The 19,192-nt window shown below is 55.1% G+C and overlaps 1 protein-coding gene and 1 pseudogene across 1 annotated transcript in view; both read right to left on the reverse strand.

The window, feature by feature from the left end:
- The window catches only part of BMP8B (bone morphogenetic protein 8b), a 20,294-nt gene extending 15,467 nt beyond the window's left edge, over positions 1 to 4,827 (reverse strand). Inside the window, exons 1-2 of the mRNA XM_039224576.1 lie at positions 4,643 to 4,827; positions 4,068 to 4,216 (exon numbers count right to left, since the gene is read on the reverse strand). Coding sequence (XP_039080507.1) covers positions 4,068 to 4,216; positions 4,643 to 4,674 — 181 coding nt within the window. The 5' untranslated portion in view covers positions 4,675 to 4,827. The remainder of the gene's footprint in view (positions 1 to 4,067; positions 4,217 to 4,642) is intronic.
- LOC120226389 lies at positions 10 to 1,619 on the reverse strand (annotated as a pseudogene).
- Positions 4,828 to 19,192: the final 14,365 nt, after the last annotated feature.

Genomic DNA, 19,192 nt, shown 5'->3' on the forward strand with positions numbered 1-19,192 from the left:
GATGTGATGACACCCTCCCCGGGTGAGATCGCAGCAGGTGAAAATGAAACCCACCTTCTATGACCAGGGCTTCCTTCCTCGGGTCAGGCTGCCACCTGCTGCATGGGTCTGAGGTTCGGTGACACAGCAAAGGGGCTGCCTGTGCTCTTTCTGACGTCGTCCATGGTCAACCCGTCCCAGAGCTCGATGAGCATCAGACCTTTCTTCTTGTGCACATCGAACACGGCCCTGTCGGTGATGATGCGATCCACACAGCGCATCCCGGTCAGCGGCATGGTGCACTTCTCCAAGATTCTGGGTTCGTTGGTCTTGGTGCAATGTTCCATGGTGACCACCACTCTGGTCTTGGGACCGGACACCAAATCCATGGCACCCCCCCATGCCTTTCACCTTCTTCCCGGGTATCATCCAGTTGGCCAGGTCACCGTATCTGGAGACCTGCATGGCCCCCAGCATGGTGAGGTGCAGGTGCCCCCCTCGAATCATGGCAAACGAGTCATCGCTGGAGAAAAAACAACTCCCAGGGAAAATGGTGACTGGCTGCATTCCTGCATTCATGAGATGCCCATCTGCCTCATCTTTTGATGGAAACGGACCCAAGCCCAGGATCTCATATTCACTGTGAAGATGAATGGTTATGTCTGGGCTGATGTAGTTGCTGGCCAGAAGCGGGATGCCTATGCCCAGATTGACATACATGCCGTCTTCAAATTCAAGAGCTGCCCGTTTGATGATTCGGGCCCTGAGGTCATCTGCAAAGTTGGCTTTTTAATCTTCCTCCCTTCTGAGGGTTAGATGCTCAATTCTTTTCTCATATTTTTCTTCCTGAATTACACGGTTGACATAAATGTTAGGAACGTGAATGTCTTCCAGGACAAAGGTCCCCACGTCCACAATTTCTTCCACCTCCACCACAGAGGTTTCCGCAGCTTTGCACACGGGCACATTGAAATTCCTGGTGCTTTTCCTGAAGATGACGTTTCCTGCGCGGTCGGCCTTCCACCCTTTCACCAAAGCAAAATCGGCGGTGATGGCCTGCTCCAGAAGGTAGTGGTGCCCCTGAAACTCCCTCACCTCTCGGGGCTGGCTCATGATGGCGATGTGGCCGTCAGGTGCATACCTGATGGGGGCACCTCCCTCCTGCACCAGGGTCCCGTAGGCCGTGGGCTGTAGATGGCAGGTACCCTGGCACCCCCAGCGCAGATGCGCTCAGCCAGGGTGCCCTGGGGGGTCAGCTCCAGCTCACCCGCCAGGTACTGGCTCTCGCACAGTGCGTTACCCTCCACCTAGGAGCAGATGATGAGGGTGATCTGCTTGGTTTCCAGTAACAGGCCCAGCCCGAAGTCGTCCACACCCACGTTGCTGCTGACCACGGTCAAGTTTTTGACATGCGTCCAGAGCAGGGCCTTTATCAGGTTCTCTTGAATCCCACAGAGCCCGAAGCCGCCAATCATGATCTTGGCCCTGTCCCTGATGTCTTTGACGGCCTCCATGGGATCCGTGTAGAATTTGGCGCAGGCGCGAGCGCTGGTGGCCAAGTCGCGCACGCTGCCCTCAGCCTCTGCCAGCTCGGGGACACCACGCCCAAGCACCAGCACGAGCGTCCGGAGGGCTGCCATCGTGCACACCTGATCTGGCCCAGACCAGCGGGGGACAGGCCAATGCCTCTGCTGCCACCACTGCGTCACAGAGCAGGGAGGGTGCGCGGGGATGTGACGCTCAGTCAGGGTAGCCCCTGCGCCTCAGGCCCCTTCCCACTCTGAGGAGCTACAGACCCTGCGTCTCCATGGGTCCCTCCCCGCTCCGGACCGCGTCCCCATGGACCCCTCCTCTCTCCAAGGGGCTCTGGACCCTGTGTCCCCATGCGGAGGCAGCTGCATTGCTGAGAAGACGCAACCATAGGTCCTCAGGATTGGCGGGAAGGCCTCCCCACCTGTGTCCAGCCCAAAGCCCCGGGGGCTAGGGAGGTCTACTGCATGGCCCCTTCTGGGCAGACCTCTTCCTGTTGAAGACACCCCCAGCTCTGGGCGGTTCCCTTCCTTCTCCGTTGCAACCCCCTTCCTGGGTGACCTGCTCCAGTCTCCTGGCTCTCAGGCAGCACTCCCCACACATGCGCCCCCCGTCCTGGATGACGTGTCATCTGGACGGCTACCAGGGCTCCTTATGACGTCACCACCAAAAAGGGGCTCTGGGTTTGCTACCTCAGACCTGCCCCTCCTCCTCTTTGACTCAGGAAAACGTCTATTAAAAACGGCCCCTGACTCACGTTTTCCATGATTCCTCCGCTACCCACTTTTCTCCATTTCTGCTGCCACCAACAAGCCCCTCTCCACTCTCACCTCCACGCTGTGTGGCTCCTGGGCCTCTCTGGCTGCACTCTTGCCCCCGCACACTGCCCTCCCTGCTGACGTCAGGGGCCGGCGGTGTTGCTACATACCGATAAAGTTTTCATGTTATCATAGTTGAGGTTTACAGAAAAAATGCGCAGACAGCCCAGGGTTTCCGGATACTCAGGCCGGTCCCCCCGGGAAATAGTAACTTAAGTTACTGCCGTGCATTTCTCACAACTAATGAACCAATACTGGTGTCTTATGATAAATTAACACGATCTATTTGGATCTCACCAGATTCCCCAACGTCCTCTTTCTCTTCCAGGGTCCCAGCCAGGGTCCCAGCCAGGGTCCCAGCCAGGGTCCCACGCAGCAGGCAGCTGTTACAGCTGCTCAGGCTCCTCCGGGCTCTCACAATACCTCAGACTTCCTTCGTAATGATGCCGGTTTGGAGAAGTACCTGACAGGCACCCTGTAGTATGTTCTTCAGTCTCGGTTTTCTGAGTTTTTCTCATGGTTAGATGGGGTGGCAGGGTTTGGGGGGAAGAGCACAAGATGAAGGGCCCTTCCCATCCCTTCATGTCAAGGGGACACGGGGTGTACATGACATTCACATGAACCTGGATCACCTGCCGAGGCAGCACCGTCAGCTTTCTCCTCTGTGACTTACTTCCCCCACCCCGTCCCGGCTGTACTTTTGGGAAGCAAGTCACTAAGTGTTGTCCTGCTGAGGGCTACAGTGATGTCCTCCTTGTGGGGGGCGGGGGGGGCGGGCCTCAGAGGGCTCTTCTCTACAAACCTGAATCAAACCCTGCCATCTTCCATTGATGTGAAACACAGTGAGCCACCCTCCATGCTCCTGCACCAGGCCCTGGTTTACCCACGGCGTGCCCTGGGCGCCTGGCTGGCTCAGTTGGAAGAGCATGTGACTCTTACTCTCAGGGCTGTGAGTTCGAGCCCCACGTTGGTTACAGACATTACTTAAAAATTTAGGGGGGCCTGGGTGGTTCAGTCAGTTAAGCGTCCAGGTTTGGCTCAGGTCATGATCTCTCAGTTCATGAGCTTGAGCCCCACATCGGGCTCTCTGTTATCAGTGCAGAGCCTCCTTTGGATCCTTTGTCCCCCTCTGTGTCTCTCCCCAGCTCACACACTCTCTCTCAAAAATAAACAAACATTAAAAAAGTAAGTACAATTAAAAAGAAAAAAAAAAGGAATGTGCCCTGCCAGCTCTCAGTCTCCTCTCCCATCTGGCCCTGGGCCCCCCTGCTCTGGCCACGGCCGCCCCTTCCTGCAGCTCAGACACACCAATCTTGTGCCCACCTTTGGCCTCTCCATCCCCACCTCCTGCCATAAAGTAGGCTCTTCTCCAGATACCTATGGATGAATGAAGGTGTGATCCTCATTCTACAGATGAGGAAAGTGAGGCTTGGAAGGTCAGTATCCTGCAAGGTCACCGAGTTAGAGCGCTGCAAGGGCTGGGATTCAAACCCAGGCCTGTCTGATCAAGTCTGAGGGTGTCACCACTTCCCCTCGTCCCCTGCCCAGTAGGGGAGCTCCCAACCTGCACGGCTGCTCTTGGGGAGCAGCTCAAGTGTGGGTTCCGCACAAGGAGAGGAGAGAGAGCACCGTGGTAGGGGGCCCCCTGCTGAGGCAACCTCGCCCCTGCACCCGTTGACCCCCACGGAGGAGCAGCCGGAGGAGCCCCCGGGGAAGGTCCACTGCCCCCCTGAGCCTCACCATCGTCTGTTTCCACATAGAGGCGGAGCCCCAGGTCCTTGTTCCGGCTCAACAGCCAGCGGTCACTGGCTGCTGTCACGTCCAACACCAGCCAGCCCTCGTCCCCAGCTCGGAGCGTCTGAAGATCCAAAAACAACAAGTCAGACTCCCTGTGGACACGAAAGAACAATTAACCGAGGGCTGGCACAGCTGCCTCTGTGCTTCTAGCGCCCGCCTGCGGACCGGGAGTGGGGCGCCCACCCTGCCTGCCTCGGGACGGGTGCCTCACTCGCCTCATCGCGCTGCCTCTGCCCCACAGGTGGTGTTGCGCCCACGCAGGGATGTGGAGACTGAGGCTCGGGAGCTCAGGGACCCGCCCAAGGTTGCGGCCAGGACTGCAGGGTGGGGACTCGCAGCAGGACTGGCTCTGGGTCTCTGCCCGCAGTGACATGGGGCCTCGGGCCAAGAATCTTTCTGTCTCTGAGGGTGTGCTCCCCAGGGAGCTCCCCTTCTGACCTCTGGGACATGTCCCCTCCAAGGCTGGGCCAGACACACCGACGGAGGCTGGACCGGGAGGCGGGGCGTGGGGCAGGCACCTGTTGGACTGCTCCCTGACCACCTCGAACATGCTGACGTGCAGGGTCCCGTTGAGCAGGTGGGTGCTGGCCAGCTTGTAAATCCGGAATTCGGCAGCTGTGACCGCCTCGCCCTCTGGGATCTGGGTCAGGTCGAAGCGGAACTCCTTCCAGTGGGGCTCCTGGTGGCCCAGGGAACGGTCACGCTCCACTGCAAGACAGAGCGGGGCCGGCAGTCACTCTGTGTTCTGGGCTCAGGCTGGGGGTGGGCAGAGGTGTGTGGGAGCTGGGGGCCAAGGAAGCCTGGGTGGGGACAGCTCCCAGGCTCTGCACCCCCAGGTGCTAGGTTGGCTCGGTTGGGCCATGTGGTGAGGTGTCCGGAGAGGACCCAGCAAGCGGGTCAACAAGGGCGGCCTCCGCCCCTGGCCCCTGAGCCCCAACCACGGTCTGCCCAACCCCTTCCCTGCTGGCGCTGGGACCCAAGGATGAAGCAGAGGTCAGGTCCCTCCTCTGGGAAGATGGACATCAGAGCCAAGGCAGAAGGGGGCCACATAGGGGTGCAGATACATAACTGAGTATTTCTGAGGCCAGGGCATCCAGAGTCTGACGATGTGTGGGAGGCTGGGGAGGGTGAGCCTTTGCAGCTGACACCGTGGCTGGGCCCTGAGGGGTGAGAGTGGATTTGCCACCATGTCAAGAGAGAAAAACATTGCAGGGAAGGGTCCAGCCTGAGCAAAGATCTAGGGCTGAGGGACAGACGGTGCCAGCAGGGAAAACAGCAGCCATAAAACACAGCAAAGGGTGAAATGATGGCAGGTCCTGGAGGAAGGGGTGCTGGAGGGAGACTTGGAGAGGAACAAGGAGCAGCAAGCTAGGAGTGACAGCTCCTGGTGAGGCCTGATCAGGTCCTGGGAAGCTGGATGGTCCCATGGTGTCGTCGGATCTGAGCAGGCTTCCCGAAGGAGGTGACATCTGAACGTGCCTTGAAGGATGGGACAGAGGCTTGTTGGGAGGAGAAGGTGGCAGAGAAGGCATTCTAGGCAGAGGGGCCCCAGGGGCCTCAGTGAGGGGTGCCGGGGTGCCCAGTGTGGGGGATGGGCCATGCGTGGCTGTGGTCTGACTGTCCAGGGCTGGAATTCGGCCTAGGAGCCAGCGCTGTGCCTCCGGCCGGTCGGTTCAGGGCTCTGGGCAGCAGGGGCGCGGTGTGGTTTGGGGTGGGGAGGAAGGAATGCGTGGAGGGGCAGGTAAGCGCAGGCTGGAGGGGAGGCAGGGCCGCCGGGTGCTGAGGCTGGTCTGTCTGGGCAGGAGGCGGTGGGTGGCGAGTAAATCCCACATCTCCCCCGCTGCCCGGAAGTGCCCAGGACAGTATATTTAGTACCGTCTTACTTTAGCCTCCTGTCACTCACTTTCAAACACCACAAATCTGTGTTTCCAGAAAGGAGGGTGGGAGCCGCCCAGCACCGTCCTCAGAACCCAACACTGAGATTTTAATTACATGTCTGTGAGTCTTTTAAAAACTCTCTCTCTCTGGCTACTGGGCTCAGTGACCACAAGTCACCAGGCCGGTGACGGAGGCGGATGTGGGGAGCACTTCCTGTCCTCACAGTGGGGACCTGGTCTGGTGAAGAACAAACAGCTGGGCGGGGCGGGGCCAGTGGACGCACATGTTTGGACAGGAGGACACGGCTTCTCACCCCCATGTTGAGGAGGAGGAGAAATAGAAGGTCCATCCTCCGACAGGGTGCTGGCCACGTGGCAGATGCCCACGCGGGCCCAGGCTGCTGAGGAGGCAGCGTGACCCAGGGTGGGATGCGGGTACCCCCGCCTCAGGCAGAGAGCACGGAGGGCAGGGTTCTGGGCCCTCACCGAGCGGTGCACTCCAAGAATATAGACACACGTGTCCCCTCCTCCCTACAGACACACACACACTCGCAAGCGCACGCACAGCTTTGGTGACCATTTCCGTGGATTCAGGGACCTCACAGGCTGCCCCTGGTATGTGGCTGTGTACGAGTCCCGGACGTGCAGGATGACATAAGTCTAGGCTGCTGGCTGTCACGGGTGCGGCACGGAGAGTGAATGAGGGCGGCTCAGTCACACCCTTCACCTGTGTCCTCTCAGAGCGTCATAAATGTTTCTGTTCCCAAGGCCCCGTGGCAGCTGATGGGCGGGTCCCGGGGCCGCTGGGAATGTCTGTGTGCAAGCCCGACGGTGATTCCATGATGCGTCTGGGGACCTGGGGCACAACCCCAAACTGGCCAGCTCCTCAGGAGCACCACGCCCTGGGCCTCCCTCCCGTGCTGACCTGGGGGGGGCGGGGGGGGGCACGCAGGTGCACTGGGTCAGGAGCGCCTCGTGCACTTGCACTGACCCCAGTTCCCAGCTCCCACCTGCGGGTTTGTGAGCTTGATGAAGCCCCCAGTAGCTCTGCACAGGAAGCCCCCCCTTCCCGCTGGCTGTTGGAGGCAAGCATTAGAAGGGAAGTTTTTAGGAAAGTAGTGCCTTTTGTCAGAAAATTAGTGATATGTCCTGCAGCGTGGAACTGGGTAAAGAATACTCCTTCATCTGACAGTCAGTGGGAGGATGGGGAGAGATAACCTATGGATTTGCCCCTTTCTCCCTGGCTGTTGCTTCGAGTCAGGAGAGAGATTTTCCAAAAGCTGGTGCTCTGGGAAAGCATTTTCTGGCACCTCTAAACCCCCTTGCTAACAGTGCAGAACAAGCCAAAGAGGCAGCTTAGGACAGCACAGGGAGCTCTGCCCAGTGGTCAGGACATTCGCTGCAGGCCTGGCCCTGAACCAACCAGGTGCGCACTTGGCCTCATCTCCTCTGTGAACTGGGAACAAGGGTACTACCAGCTTTCCTCACAGGCCCGTGAAAGGGCTTTATGAACAGTCAGGCAATGGACTGGGAGGGGTGGCCAGTTGACTGGAGTTCTAGAGAAGCCTGACCTGCAATCTCCCTACATTGTGTCAAGATGTGGTATCCTCAGGAGGCCATGTCAGAAATTTCAAAGCAATGAGGAGGAGAGGGAAGGGAGAACTAGAGTGATCTTTACTACATAAATGTACTCATTTGCTCATTTAGTTTTCATTAGTTTATCAAGTTCAATTTATAAACAAATTTATTAAGTTCTTACTAGATGTAAGACTCTTCTGAGCACTGGGAATACAGTGAATAAGACAGGTAAGTCAGGTCTCTGTGCTGACGGTGTTTATGGTCTAATGGGGAAGACGCAATATGAACAACAACAGAACAAGTAAGATAGGGGATGCTATTTACACTGCGAGTGAAATATAGAGGGTTATGGGCTCAAACGTAACGGGTACGGGGTGAGAGTATGTTTCCTAGGGTGACTGGTACAGCCTTGAGAGATAGGTGAGAGCAGACATGAATATTCTCACCGTTGCTGGTAGGAATGCATTGGATAGAGGTGCCTGCCTGGGTGGCTCAGTTGGTTAAGCATCTGGCTTTTGATTTCAGCTCAGGTCATGATCTCATGGTTCGTAGGTTCAAGCCCCGTATCAGGCTCTGTGCTGGCTGCTTGGGATTCTCTCTCTGCCCGTCCCTGCTTGCTCACTCTACCTCAAAAATAAATAAACATTAAAAAAAGAAAAAAAAAAAAGGAATGCATTGGAGAGGAATTTGACAATATCCTTTTGCAGTACCCGGGCAAAATTACATACGAATTTACCCTTTAACACAACAGTCCTAAAGATGCGTTGGCAAAAGCGTGAAAGGCCACGTACCAAGTGTTTACTGCGCACAGGGAACAGCGCACCACCTGGGCGCTTCTAAATGTTTATCTTCTACTAATTATAACAGCTGCCAAGAATGATCAAACACTGGACCAGCTTCCGTCTGGAGAACCAGCAAATGAATTTACTTTCTGATTCACCTTAATGTGGCTTCCAGAATAAGAAACAATCATGAATCACCAACATGTGTTGATAGGCCTTCTCCCTCGGTCTCTGATAAACCAACCTCCAGGTCCCATGTTTGGGAAAGGCTCTCTCTGTGGGACGCTGTGGCCTCTGGCCTCCATGACCACCACCCACATTCTGCGTCTGCGGCCCTGCACCATTCGTGGGCCAGGTCTCCAGATGCCTCACCCTGAGCCTACCAGTCCTACGCCAATAAAAACTTTGGCTATTTTTGTGCCCTGGACAAAATTTAGAGTCACCCAGAAGACCTAAATCTGTCTTGTTTCTGACCAAAAGTAAGCCACCCAGAGTGGCTGTTAAGAAAAGAAAATCTGACCTGTCTGCCCTCAAGCCCTTCCCCAGCCCCACAGGGCCCCCGGGGGGAGCCCAAGCTCTGGTCCCAGGCCCCCCTGAGTGGGCCCGGCCCAACCTCGTGGCCTCCTGGGCCTTCTGGCCGTGAACACCCTCCCCGGACACCCTCCCCGAAGCGCTCCCTCCTGAGTTGCCCCCATCCCACCCCGTCCAAGGCTACTTCCCTCTCCGTCCAGCTGTCAAGGCCCCTCGTCCTCCTCTGACCCCACACAGATCAGCCTGCCGGCCTCCCCCTTTCCCCCGTCCCAGGGTCCCCATCTCGGGTTCACGGGCCCTTCTAGATGGTGCACAATGAGAGCAGGACAGCACAGTGTGGGGTGGAGACGGGAGGCTCTCAGTGAACTTCCATCCAGCCTCTTGTGTGCTGGGGGCCCAGAGAGGGGATGTGTCTGCTGGTTCTTCCCAAGGTCCCCGGGACAGCGGCTCAGCACCCAGCAGCCACAGCCCCTTGGGTTGGCCATGCTGCCGGTCTGGGGGTGGCCTCCACGTCACAGTGTGTCTCCACTGGAAGCCCTCCCTCCCCGCCCCTGCCTTCAGCTCTAAAACAAGACCCAGGTCTCCATGGCTGGCGCAGGCCCACCGAGAGCTGCAGAACTGACCACCTGCCGAGTCTGCATCTGAAGGGCTTCCTCCCACCCGGGAATCTCAGTGCTGCCCAGGGGAGGCCAAAGCTCCCTTTCTAAGGTATTTTTAGTCAGTCTTCATTACCGACTTTCTTCAAGAGCTGTTTCCATAAATGGTTCTGCACTCATGATTGCCGGTCCAGGCCTCAGACGGCTTCAGACCCCAAATTAAAAGGGAACACCCGCACGCTCCCCCACATCAGGTCTGTCAAGGCCAAAAATAGATCTGAGGAGATTGAGCAAGAAGGATACGATTCCCCAGTGCAGACCCAGGGAAAGAACTGAACTGTGGGACTTTTCCGGAAAGATGCGGTCACAGTGACACATCCCTCTCTCCCGGAGGGAATGGGGTTTCTGTGAGGAGGTGGATTGGGTGTACCTCCCTGCCCTGGGCTTCACTCCTGGAGGAGCCCCCATCAGTGGGCAGGGGTGGGCACATTCTTTGGTCAGAGCCAGAAAGGCCTCTGGGGCAATGCTGCACAGATGGGGAAACTGAGGCCCAGAGGGGTGGCCTGGCCAGGGGCCACACGTCAGGTGAGGGCCCTCCATGTGGACTTTCAGGCTTGCAGCTGAGGTAAAATGAGTGGCCCTAGTTTCCTCCCGGGTGGCGATACTGGGATGGGGAGTCACCTGTCAGTGAGATTCTCCTGTCAAGACCCCCCACCCCGAGAATGCCTGCTGAAGCCACCTTCTTCCAGACAGGGCCCTGGGGGGAGTGGAGGTCCCAGGCAGCGCCCAGGGAGCTGCTGCACCCGCTGTCGGCCTCCACAAAGACAGTGAGGGCGGCCCTGTTCCGCGGCACCGACCAGGCCCAGGCTCCCGCCCCTGCTCTCAGCTCCTCCTGCCTCCAGCTGTGATCCTCCTCCCTCAACCCTACTAGTCTGCCCTGAGTGCGGGGATGGGGTGCACGGAGGAGGGGTGGAGGTGCCCCAAAGACTCAGGTCTGATCCCTGTTCTCAGGTCATTCATGGTTTCCCAGGCACGAGACCTGGCCCTGAACGAGGCTGGCAGAAAGTGACTCAAATCCTAAGAGAAATACACACGATGGGGGACAAGGCCTCTAATCATGGAGGGTGCCTTGGGGAGGAGGAGTCAGAGAACACTTTTGTAGAAAATTCTGGAATTTTGGAATTGGTGGAAGAATTCTGACAAACAGAAATGGAGGAGAGTATTTTAGGCAAAGGCACAGAGGTGTGAAATAATGTGCCACCTCCCTTTAATTTATTTTTTTAATTTGAGAGAGAGAGCAGTGAGTAGGGGAGTGGGGCAGAAGGAGAGCAAGAGAGAATTCTAAGCAGGCTTCGCTCTCAGCACGGACCCCCATGCAGGGTTCAATCTCAGGACCCTGGGATCCTGACCCGAGCCGAAATCAAGAGTTGGACGCTCAATGGACTGAGCCACCCAGGCGCCCCTCAGCTCCCATTTTTTAAGCACTGACCTATGTCAGGCATCATACGGGAATGTTAATGGGCGTGTTACACATGCCATTTCTGTTAATTGTGTGTTTCTAATACACACAATTGTATTAGCTATCTATTGCTGTGTAACATAGTAACCCAAATGTAGCAGCTCAAAACAAGAAACATTTATTATTTCATGTATGTCTGAGGGTCAAGAATCTAGGCACTTAGCTGGGTGGGTCCTGCTCAGGGTCCCTGATGAGGTGACAGTCAAATTGCTGGCTGGAGCTGAGGGGTCTCTGAAGAACTGATGGAATGAACACATGTACTTCTACGCTCACTAATGTGGCTGTTGGTGGCAGACCTCCTCACCACGTAGGCCTCTCCGTGGAACTGCTCACAGCATTCAAGGCGTAATTTCCCCCAGACTCCACAACCTAGGGGATGGAGGAGTGGTGGGGTATAGGACCCAAGATGGAAGCGGCAGTCTTTTATAACCCAGGTCCGGAAGTGACACATCATCACTACTGTCATATTCTATTGGTCACATGGACCAGCAATGGCAGAGTGTGGAAGGGGCCTACACAAGAGCATGAATACCAGGAGGCATGATCACTAAGAACCAGACTGGAGGCCAAAAGAGCTCGGTGAAAGAGATGTTTTTCACCCCGTTTTATAGATGAGGACACTGATAATCAGGGAAGGTAACTGATTTGCATGAGTTCACAACCAGAAGCACCCTGGTGGGGTGAGAATCTAGATGTGCCTGACTCCAAAGTCTGTATTTTCCCTTCATCCACAGCCTCACCAAGCTGGGGACATGTCAAGGGAACACAGTGTGGATTGCTGGACCAGAACACTGGACCCTGAGTGGCAGACTCGGGGAACCTGAATTCGATTCTGACATGAAGGTGCACACAGAAGGATTCTGAGCAGGGAAAGCCATGAGTGGATTTTTACTTGAGGGACTGGGGTTCCAACACATGCCCAGAGCTTTCTTACCTCCCTGCCTCCCCTCTGCCTCAGCACCTTCTCCTCCCACCTCCTTGCGACTGAATTCTACCCTTCCTCAAGGTCCAGCAAAATGACACTTCCTGCCAAGCCTTCTCCGTCCTCCAGCCAGGAAGCCATTCTTCCTCTTCTTCAGGCCTTGTTTGTCACCTGCAGAATGAAACACCATGTCTTTCTTGTGCTGTATGGAACCTCCATGCTCCTGTTGGTTGAGTAGGTGAATGGCCATTCCTCCCATTTTGCCATAATTTATATTGACTTGTCTTGGGGCCCACCCTTCCCACTCTGATGAGCAGACCTCAGGCTGGGGCTACTTTGGAGGAGGCACCAAGATAACCAGGAAAAGGGACAGCACACTGTGGGTTCATTGTAGTGTTTGTTAAGGAAAGGCCACAGACCGGGCAACCCAACTTTCTCCATCCCCAGGTCTCGCAGCCTTCAACTTCCCTGATCCTTATTGTATTCAGAGCCCAAGGCTGCTCCGAATAAATGGCTGCTTGTTCAGGGAACAGAGGCAGCAGTGGAAGGAAATAATTGGGTTTTGCTTCTGGTCTTATTACGAACTAGCTGGCCTCGGGCTAAAAACCAACAGACAAAGCTAACACTTATTGAGCACTTACTGGGTACTGTTTCAACACTTTACACAGATTACCTCATGTGATACAGCAATCCTATGAGGCAGAAACTATTTATTATCTCTCCCATTTTATAGATGAGGAAAACTGAGGCACGGAGCATTAACTAGCTTATACAAAAATCATATCAACAGTATCAGGCTTCTGGGCAAAAGGATCTGAGTCGAGAAGTTTAGTGGAAGAGTGCTCTCTGTAGGGAACAGAACTGAACTGAGCACTGCTGAACAGTGATATGACCATGCAAAGGCCTCAGCCCATTCCACCTGCACTGGGAGCCCTGGGCTGTTTGCCACTCGGAGTTGTCCCTCCCGGAGGCAAGGGGCTGGACAGGTACATCCCCATAAACCAGTCATTAAACGGGGGGGGGGCTGCCATGGAGAGTGGCTACCATTGGATACAAAGCTCCTGGGGGCCTAGCTGATTGGTGCCTTCAGAAGGACTCGGTTGTCGGCAGCCCACCCTCCAGGCAGCTGGACAATGAGTGACTCACTCCCGAAGAGATGTGGGAACCACAACAGCCACTACAAAGCGCAAGTGGTGGGATGGGGATCCGAACCTAGGCAGCCTGAGCCTGATATGGTGCTCCTACCACTCAGCTACAGGTCCCTGAGTAAAAGATTGGTCTTGGTTGGGGGAAGGGGTGCAGATGAACACTGCCGGCCCTTCCCCCGTAACGCTGGCTGCTAGTACTGAGCACTGCCAGACGCCTGCTATGGTTTTAAATGCGTAACCTGTGTAAGCGGTGCACTATGATACAGACAGATGGCCCCAGTGTGAAAGGTGAGGAAATTGAGATGCGGAGACTCTAAATAACCTGTTCAATGTCGCAGCTCTCAAGTGGCAGACCCAGGGTTGAAGCCCGGTGTGTCCTCCTCCAAAGAAACCCACCACTCTGGCCTCCCACCTGCAGGGCCGAGCCTCCTTGCTGCTGTGATCCACTCTTCACATCTGCCCCTGTGGACCTGGGTACCTCTGGGCGAGTCACGAATACTCCTCAAGACTCAATTTCCTCCTCTGTCAACCAAGGGAGGTAGTAGTCATTTACCCCAGAAGGGTACGAAAACACGGACGAGAACAGACGTGGGTAAGGAGTCAGTTGGTAGGGATCCACAGGACACGCCGTCCTGGTGGGTAGGCAGGGTTTTAGAGAGAAGGGACCCACCTTCAACTCTTGGAAAGAGAAACCTTTGGAGACCATCAATAAAATGTAAAGGTGACCAGTGAAGTGAAACACAATATTTGCAAACCACATAACTGATAAGGACCTAATATCTAAAACATATAAGGATTTCATACAACTCAATAGCACAAAAAAAAAAAATCCAATTTAAATATGGGCAGAGTACCTGAATAGACATTTTTCCTAAGGAAATCTACAGATTTTCAACAGGAAAAGATGCTCAAACTAATCATTAGAGAAAAGCAAATCAAAACCACAAGGTTATCAAAACCACAAAATCACACCTGTTAGAATGGCAGACGTGGAGAAAAGGGAAACCTCAGGCACTGCTGGTGGGAATGTAAATTGGTGCACCACTATGGAAATTATCAGGAAGGTTCCGCCAAAAATGGAAAATAAAACTCCCATATGACCCAGCAACCATACTTCTGAGAATACATCCAAAGGAAATGAAGACAAGATCCCAAAGAGATATCTGCACCCCCATGTTCACTGCACATTATTCACAACAGCCGCGGTATGGAAACAACCTACATGCCCATCAACAGATGAGTGGACAAAAAAGATGTGGTAAGTACATATGATGGAATATTATTCAGCCATGAAAAATGAAGGAGATCCTGTCATTTGTGACAACATGGGCTGGCCTTTGAGGGCATTATGCTAAGTGAAATAAGCCAGACAGAGAAAGACAAATACTGCATGTTATCACTTCGAAGTGAAATCTTAAAAGAAAAAAAAAAGAAGTCAAAATCATAGAAATAGACAGTAGAAAAGTGGTTATCAGGGGCTGGGTGGGGTGGAGGAAATAGGAAGAGATTGGTAAAAGGGTACAAACTTTCAGCTATAAGATGAGTAAGGTCTGATGACCTAATGTAAAACATAGGGATATAGTTGCTAACACAGTATTGTATAATTAAAATCTGAGATTATAGACGTGTTAATTAACTAGAGGGGCAGAATCCATTAACAATGTAGCTGTGTATCTGCACATAGTACGCTTTTGATATCTTATATGTATATATATCATTTACATAACAAAAGCTAAATTAATTACTTTTAAACAAGAGATGTCACCTTTGGGCATATGGTCACATTAATAGCTTTAAGATGGACAAAGGATCCACTGTTGAATAAAAGGCAAAGTAACAGGACAGTGGACATTTATGTCATACTTTGTAAAAAATAATAATAATAAAATGTTAGTATCTGTATTGATAAAATGTCAGGGCTGGTTGGGGAGACTACACTAACAAATTAAAATGCTGGTTTTCTCTGAAGTGGAGAGAGGATTACTAGGAGCTTCCATATTGTATGTTTCCCAACATATGGTCTAATTTTGTATAATGAAATTCTATAAAAATGAATTTATATCATATGAATTTATGCACCATTTCTATAAATCCTAAAATAAGGAAATTTTTAAAATGAGATTCTCGGGGCGCCTGGGTGGCTCAGTCAGTTAAGAGTCCGACTTCGGCTCAGGTCATAATCTCACGGTTTGTGGGTTCGAGCTCCACGTCGGGCTCTGTGCTGACAGCTCAGAGCCTGGAGCCTGCTTCAGATTCTGTGTCTCCCTCTCTCTCTGACTCTCCCCTGCTCACGCTGTCTATCTCTCTCTCTCAGAAATAAATAAAAACATTAAAAAAAATTTTTTTAATGAGATTCTCAGTTTGCAATATATACTCAATATAGTCCAACTCAGCAACACTTACTGCACCTAAAGGTGGGCCAGGCCCAGGTCTGGGTGGAGAGGCAGCGCCTAGGTAGGAGAAGAGAAGAGACAAGGAGCTGACCTGCTGGGTGGCCTGGGGAAAACCACCTAACTTCTCTGAGCCTCACTCTCCTCTTTTCAAAGCAAAGATGTGACCTTAACTGTGATGCAAACAAAGAGACAGACCTGGAGGTTCTGGGCACATGGTCCTCACCAGGTACCATCTCACACTGTCCCCGAACAGCCCTGCAGGGTGGGCACCTTAAGGGTCTCTATTTTACAGAGGAGGACACAGCGGCTCCTAGAGGTGGCCTGGAGAGCCCAGATCACACTGAGACTAGGGGGTGGCATCAAGATGCAAAAGCTGTCTGCGTCCCAGGTCAGAACCCCCAGGTCCTGTCTGCCCTCCCACTGTCCATCAGCTGCTGACTTCCAGATGGGGAGGGGGGTGTCACTGTCTAGACCAATTGATAACCATCTTTGTGGCTTCAGTATTTGTTACGTGCCCCCCACCAGGAGGCCAGCTCCATGAGGGCAGGGACTGTGTTCCCCTCACTGTCCTGTCCCAGTAACTAGAAAGAGCTGTGTCTGGCACGGAGCACGTACCACATGACTATCTGTTGAGTGAATTCATGGAAAATGCAAGACTTCCCTAGTAAAGGACCAAAGGAAGTCCCCTCAAGGTCTCTGGGGCTGAGCAGGACGTGGGCCAGGTCCCTCGGTCCCACTCAGCCCTGCCTCTCCCAAATCCAGCGCCTCAGGTCAACACGCCCTGTGCTCGGCTGCCCGAGGCACGGGAATAAATGTGTCTGGTCAGAGAAAGGGGGGGACAAAAGTGAAGACCTGTGCCTGCGGGGCTGTTTGAGCCTCAGGTTCTCAACCTGGAACCAGGCACCTGCTGACTCGAGGCGGAGAAGGACCAGGAGGAAATGCAGACTTGGTCCTTCTCGCCTCATTCCTCCCGCACCGCGGGCTGCGCCGGCCTGAGGCGCCCGGGGAGCAGCCAGGCAGACCCGCGCTCCAGCCCAGGGGACGCGGTGGCGCCGTGAGCAGGTGCCTCCGACACGGAGCCACAGGGAGGCCGGGAGGCCCCTAGTTCTCTGACACCATCCCCGTGGACTGGACGGGGAAACAGAGGCTCAGAGAGGGAAGGGGGGTGACCTGGGGCAGGGAGGACTCAGTGGCGGGCCCAGGCGGTACCAGAACCTGGGTGCTGCCTCCAGCTCAGGCCTCTCCTCTCCCTGAGCACAGGCGACACCCAGGACGGGAATCCGCCCCCATTACCGTGTGCTGACCAAGGGGAGCCAAGAGTGACAGCCTGACAGGCCAGGCGGGGGCCCCAGCTCTGACCGAGACACTGTCAGCCGAGACACGGGCTTCCTAAAGCACCCGCCTGGGCCCAGGGGCCTGACCCACGGGCCAGTGGCCTGTGAGAGGCCAGAGGCCTCCGGGTCCCACAGGCGGCCGTGGAGGTCAGGGACCCGGCAGGCAGCAGGTGGGGCTCTCAGGGCCGGTTGAGGCCCATAGGAGGCGGGGTGGAGGCAACAGGTGTGGGAGCCTGGGCATGGGCGCTGACACTACAGCGACTCTGCTATCAGCCTCGCTGGTGGTTCCGCAAAGAATCCTGGGAGGTGTCTAACCCCCCCGCCCCCACAGCCCAGGTAATTACCAGTTAAAACTCCTCAAACTGAAAGAGTTGTACTAGCGCAATTAGCACGTCAGGATAAAGAAGGCCTTCTGACGGCCGCCTGGGGCCGCCCACGGACCGGGCTTCCACTGAACAAAGATCTGCTTGTTAATCCCACAGCGTCAGAGGCCTCAGATCTTAGCGAAACGCGCAGAGCTGGCGTGGGAAGAAGCTGGCATCTGGAACCCACAGCCCCTGGATGACGTCATGGATGAGCTGAGTGGCCCTGGCCTGGCCATTTAACCTCTCTGAGCCCATGAAAAGGGCTTGGAGGAATTCCTGGGTGGCTCGGTCGGTTAGGCATCATCTCTTGATTTGGGTTCAGGTCATGATCTTATGGTTCGTGAGCTCGAGCCCCGCATCGGGCTCTGTGCTGACAGCTCAGAACCTGCTTGAGATTCTCTGTCTCCCTCCCTCTCTGCCCCTCCCCTTTCTCGCTCTCCCTCTCTCTCTCTCTCTCTCAAAGCAAATAAATGAACGTTAAAAACAGAAGCGTGGGACATTCCCCACACATCCGACCAAGGCCGGGCAGCAGCTGGGAGGGACTGCAGTCGGCAGCATCCAGGCCCAGGTGCACCTGCCAGAGGGAGGGTTTTCTGTTCCTCCCATCGATCAGCTGATCACACAACACCCCTGCTGATGCATCGATCTCTAGGAGCCCCACTTTCCACGGAGGGATCTCTGGCTCCAAGAGGACAAGGACTTGCCCACGATCACACGGCAGAGGCACGGGGGGAATCAGATGTGTCTCAACTAAGGGCGCTGCTTGAGTCACAACAGCAGCTCCCACCAAGGCCGCGCGTGCACCTTGCCCAGGGGATGCCGGGGAGGCAGGACACGGGCGGGGGAGTGACTCACTCTAACGGATGGCTCCCTTGGGGACATTCTCAGAATGACTGCACGTACAGCCCTCTTGGTTCTGAGGACAGGGCTCTAGCCTCAGTTGCACAAGTGGTCTCCCTCATCCCGAGTCTCCCACCCTGCCCTCTAACCAGGAAGGCGGCATTCAGAACCCACTGGCCCTAGTCCTGTGCCCGGCCCCGGGCTCTCAGCAGAGCTTAGCAGCCGCTTCCTGCTGCTCCCTCACCTCAGGCACCCCCCAGCTCGGGGGTGGGGGGCAGAGGCCTCCTTGGGTGTCCCCTCTGCCTGCCCTCGTGTAGGGAGCACCTGGCTAAACACCCCGCAAAACCTGCTGCTGCTCCATCCCCTGGTCTCTCTGCCTAAATCCCTCTGGAAGCTGTCTACACCCGGAAAGCCTGCCCTCCTGAGTAGAAAGCAGTATCACTTCCTTGAGGAGGTGGATGTAGCGCCAAAGAACCTGGGCCTGTCCTGACTGCACCACACAGAGGCTGTGCTGTCCTGGGCCAGGACATTGCCTTTCTGTGCCTCACTGTCCTCATCGGGGAGATGGGGATGAATATCATGCCTGTCAACAGGCTGTCGGGAGATCAACAGTGACACTGTGGGTCAAGGGAGGCTGGTGGCCTTGGCAAAGGGCCTCTCCCCATCTAAGCCTGAGCTGTAGTCCCTACGCCCCCAGATCCACTCTGGCATCTGCTCCAGCCCAGACCCCTGGCCCCACAGAAAGGCGGATAGGGCACAGCTGTTCAGGACTGCAGGTACAGAACATTTAATAACAGGAAAGACACCTTTGAAAACCAACCACATATGGCTGCACCACTTGTACAAAAATTTCTGCAGAGAGGAAAGGCTGGGTTTCGTGTGGGAGAAGGAAGGGGGTCCAAGCTGCTCACGAGGTGCTTCCACAGCCTGGACCCTCACGGCCTGCCACGCCAGGCCCCAGGTGCTAGGCTCCGGGGGCAAGACCACTGACCGCCCCGCTGAGCTCAGAGTCCACTCCTTCCCCACCCGATGCCCCGACAGCCACACCCTCACCTGCAGGGGCTGGGGCTCTGGCCGCACAGCTGAGGTTCTCATCTCAGCTCTGGGCACTCTGATGAGGTGACCGGGGCTTTCCACGCTGAACTTTGTCCCTCTCTCCAGTACTGCCCTTATCACTGGGGCA

The sequence above is a fragment of the Hyaena hyaena genome, unplaced genomic scaffold (genome assembly GCF_003009895.1).
Source record: "Hyaena hyaena isolate Hyena2069 unplaced genomic scaffold, ASM300989v1 scaffold_1681, whole genome shotgun sequence".
In the NCBI taxonomy this organism is placed as follows: Eukaryota; Metazoa; Chordata; class Mammalia; order Carnivora; family Hyaenidae; genus Hyaena; species Hyaena hyaena.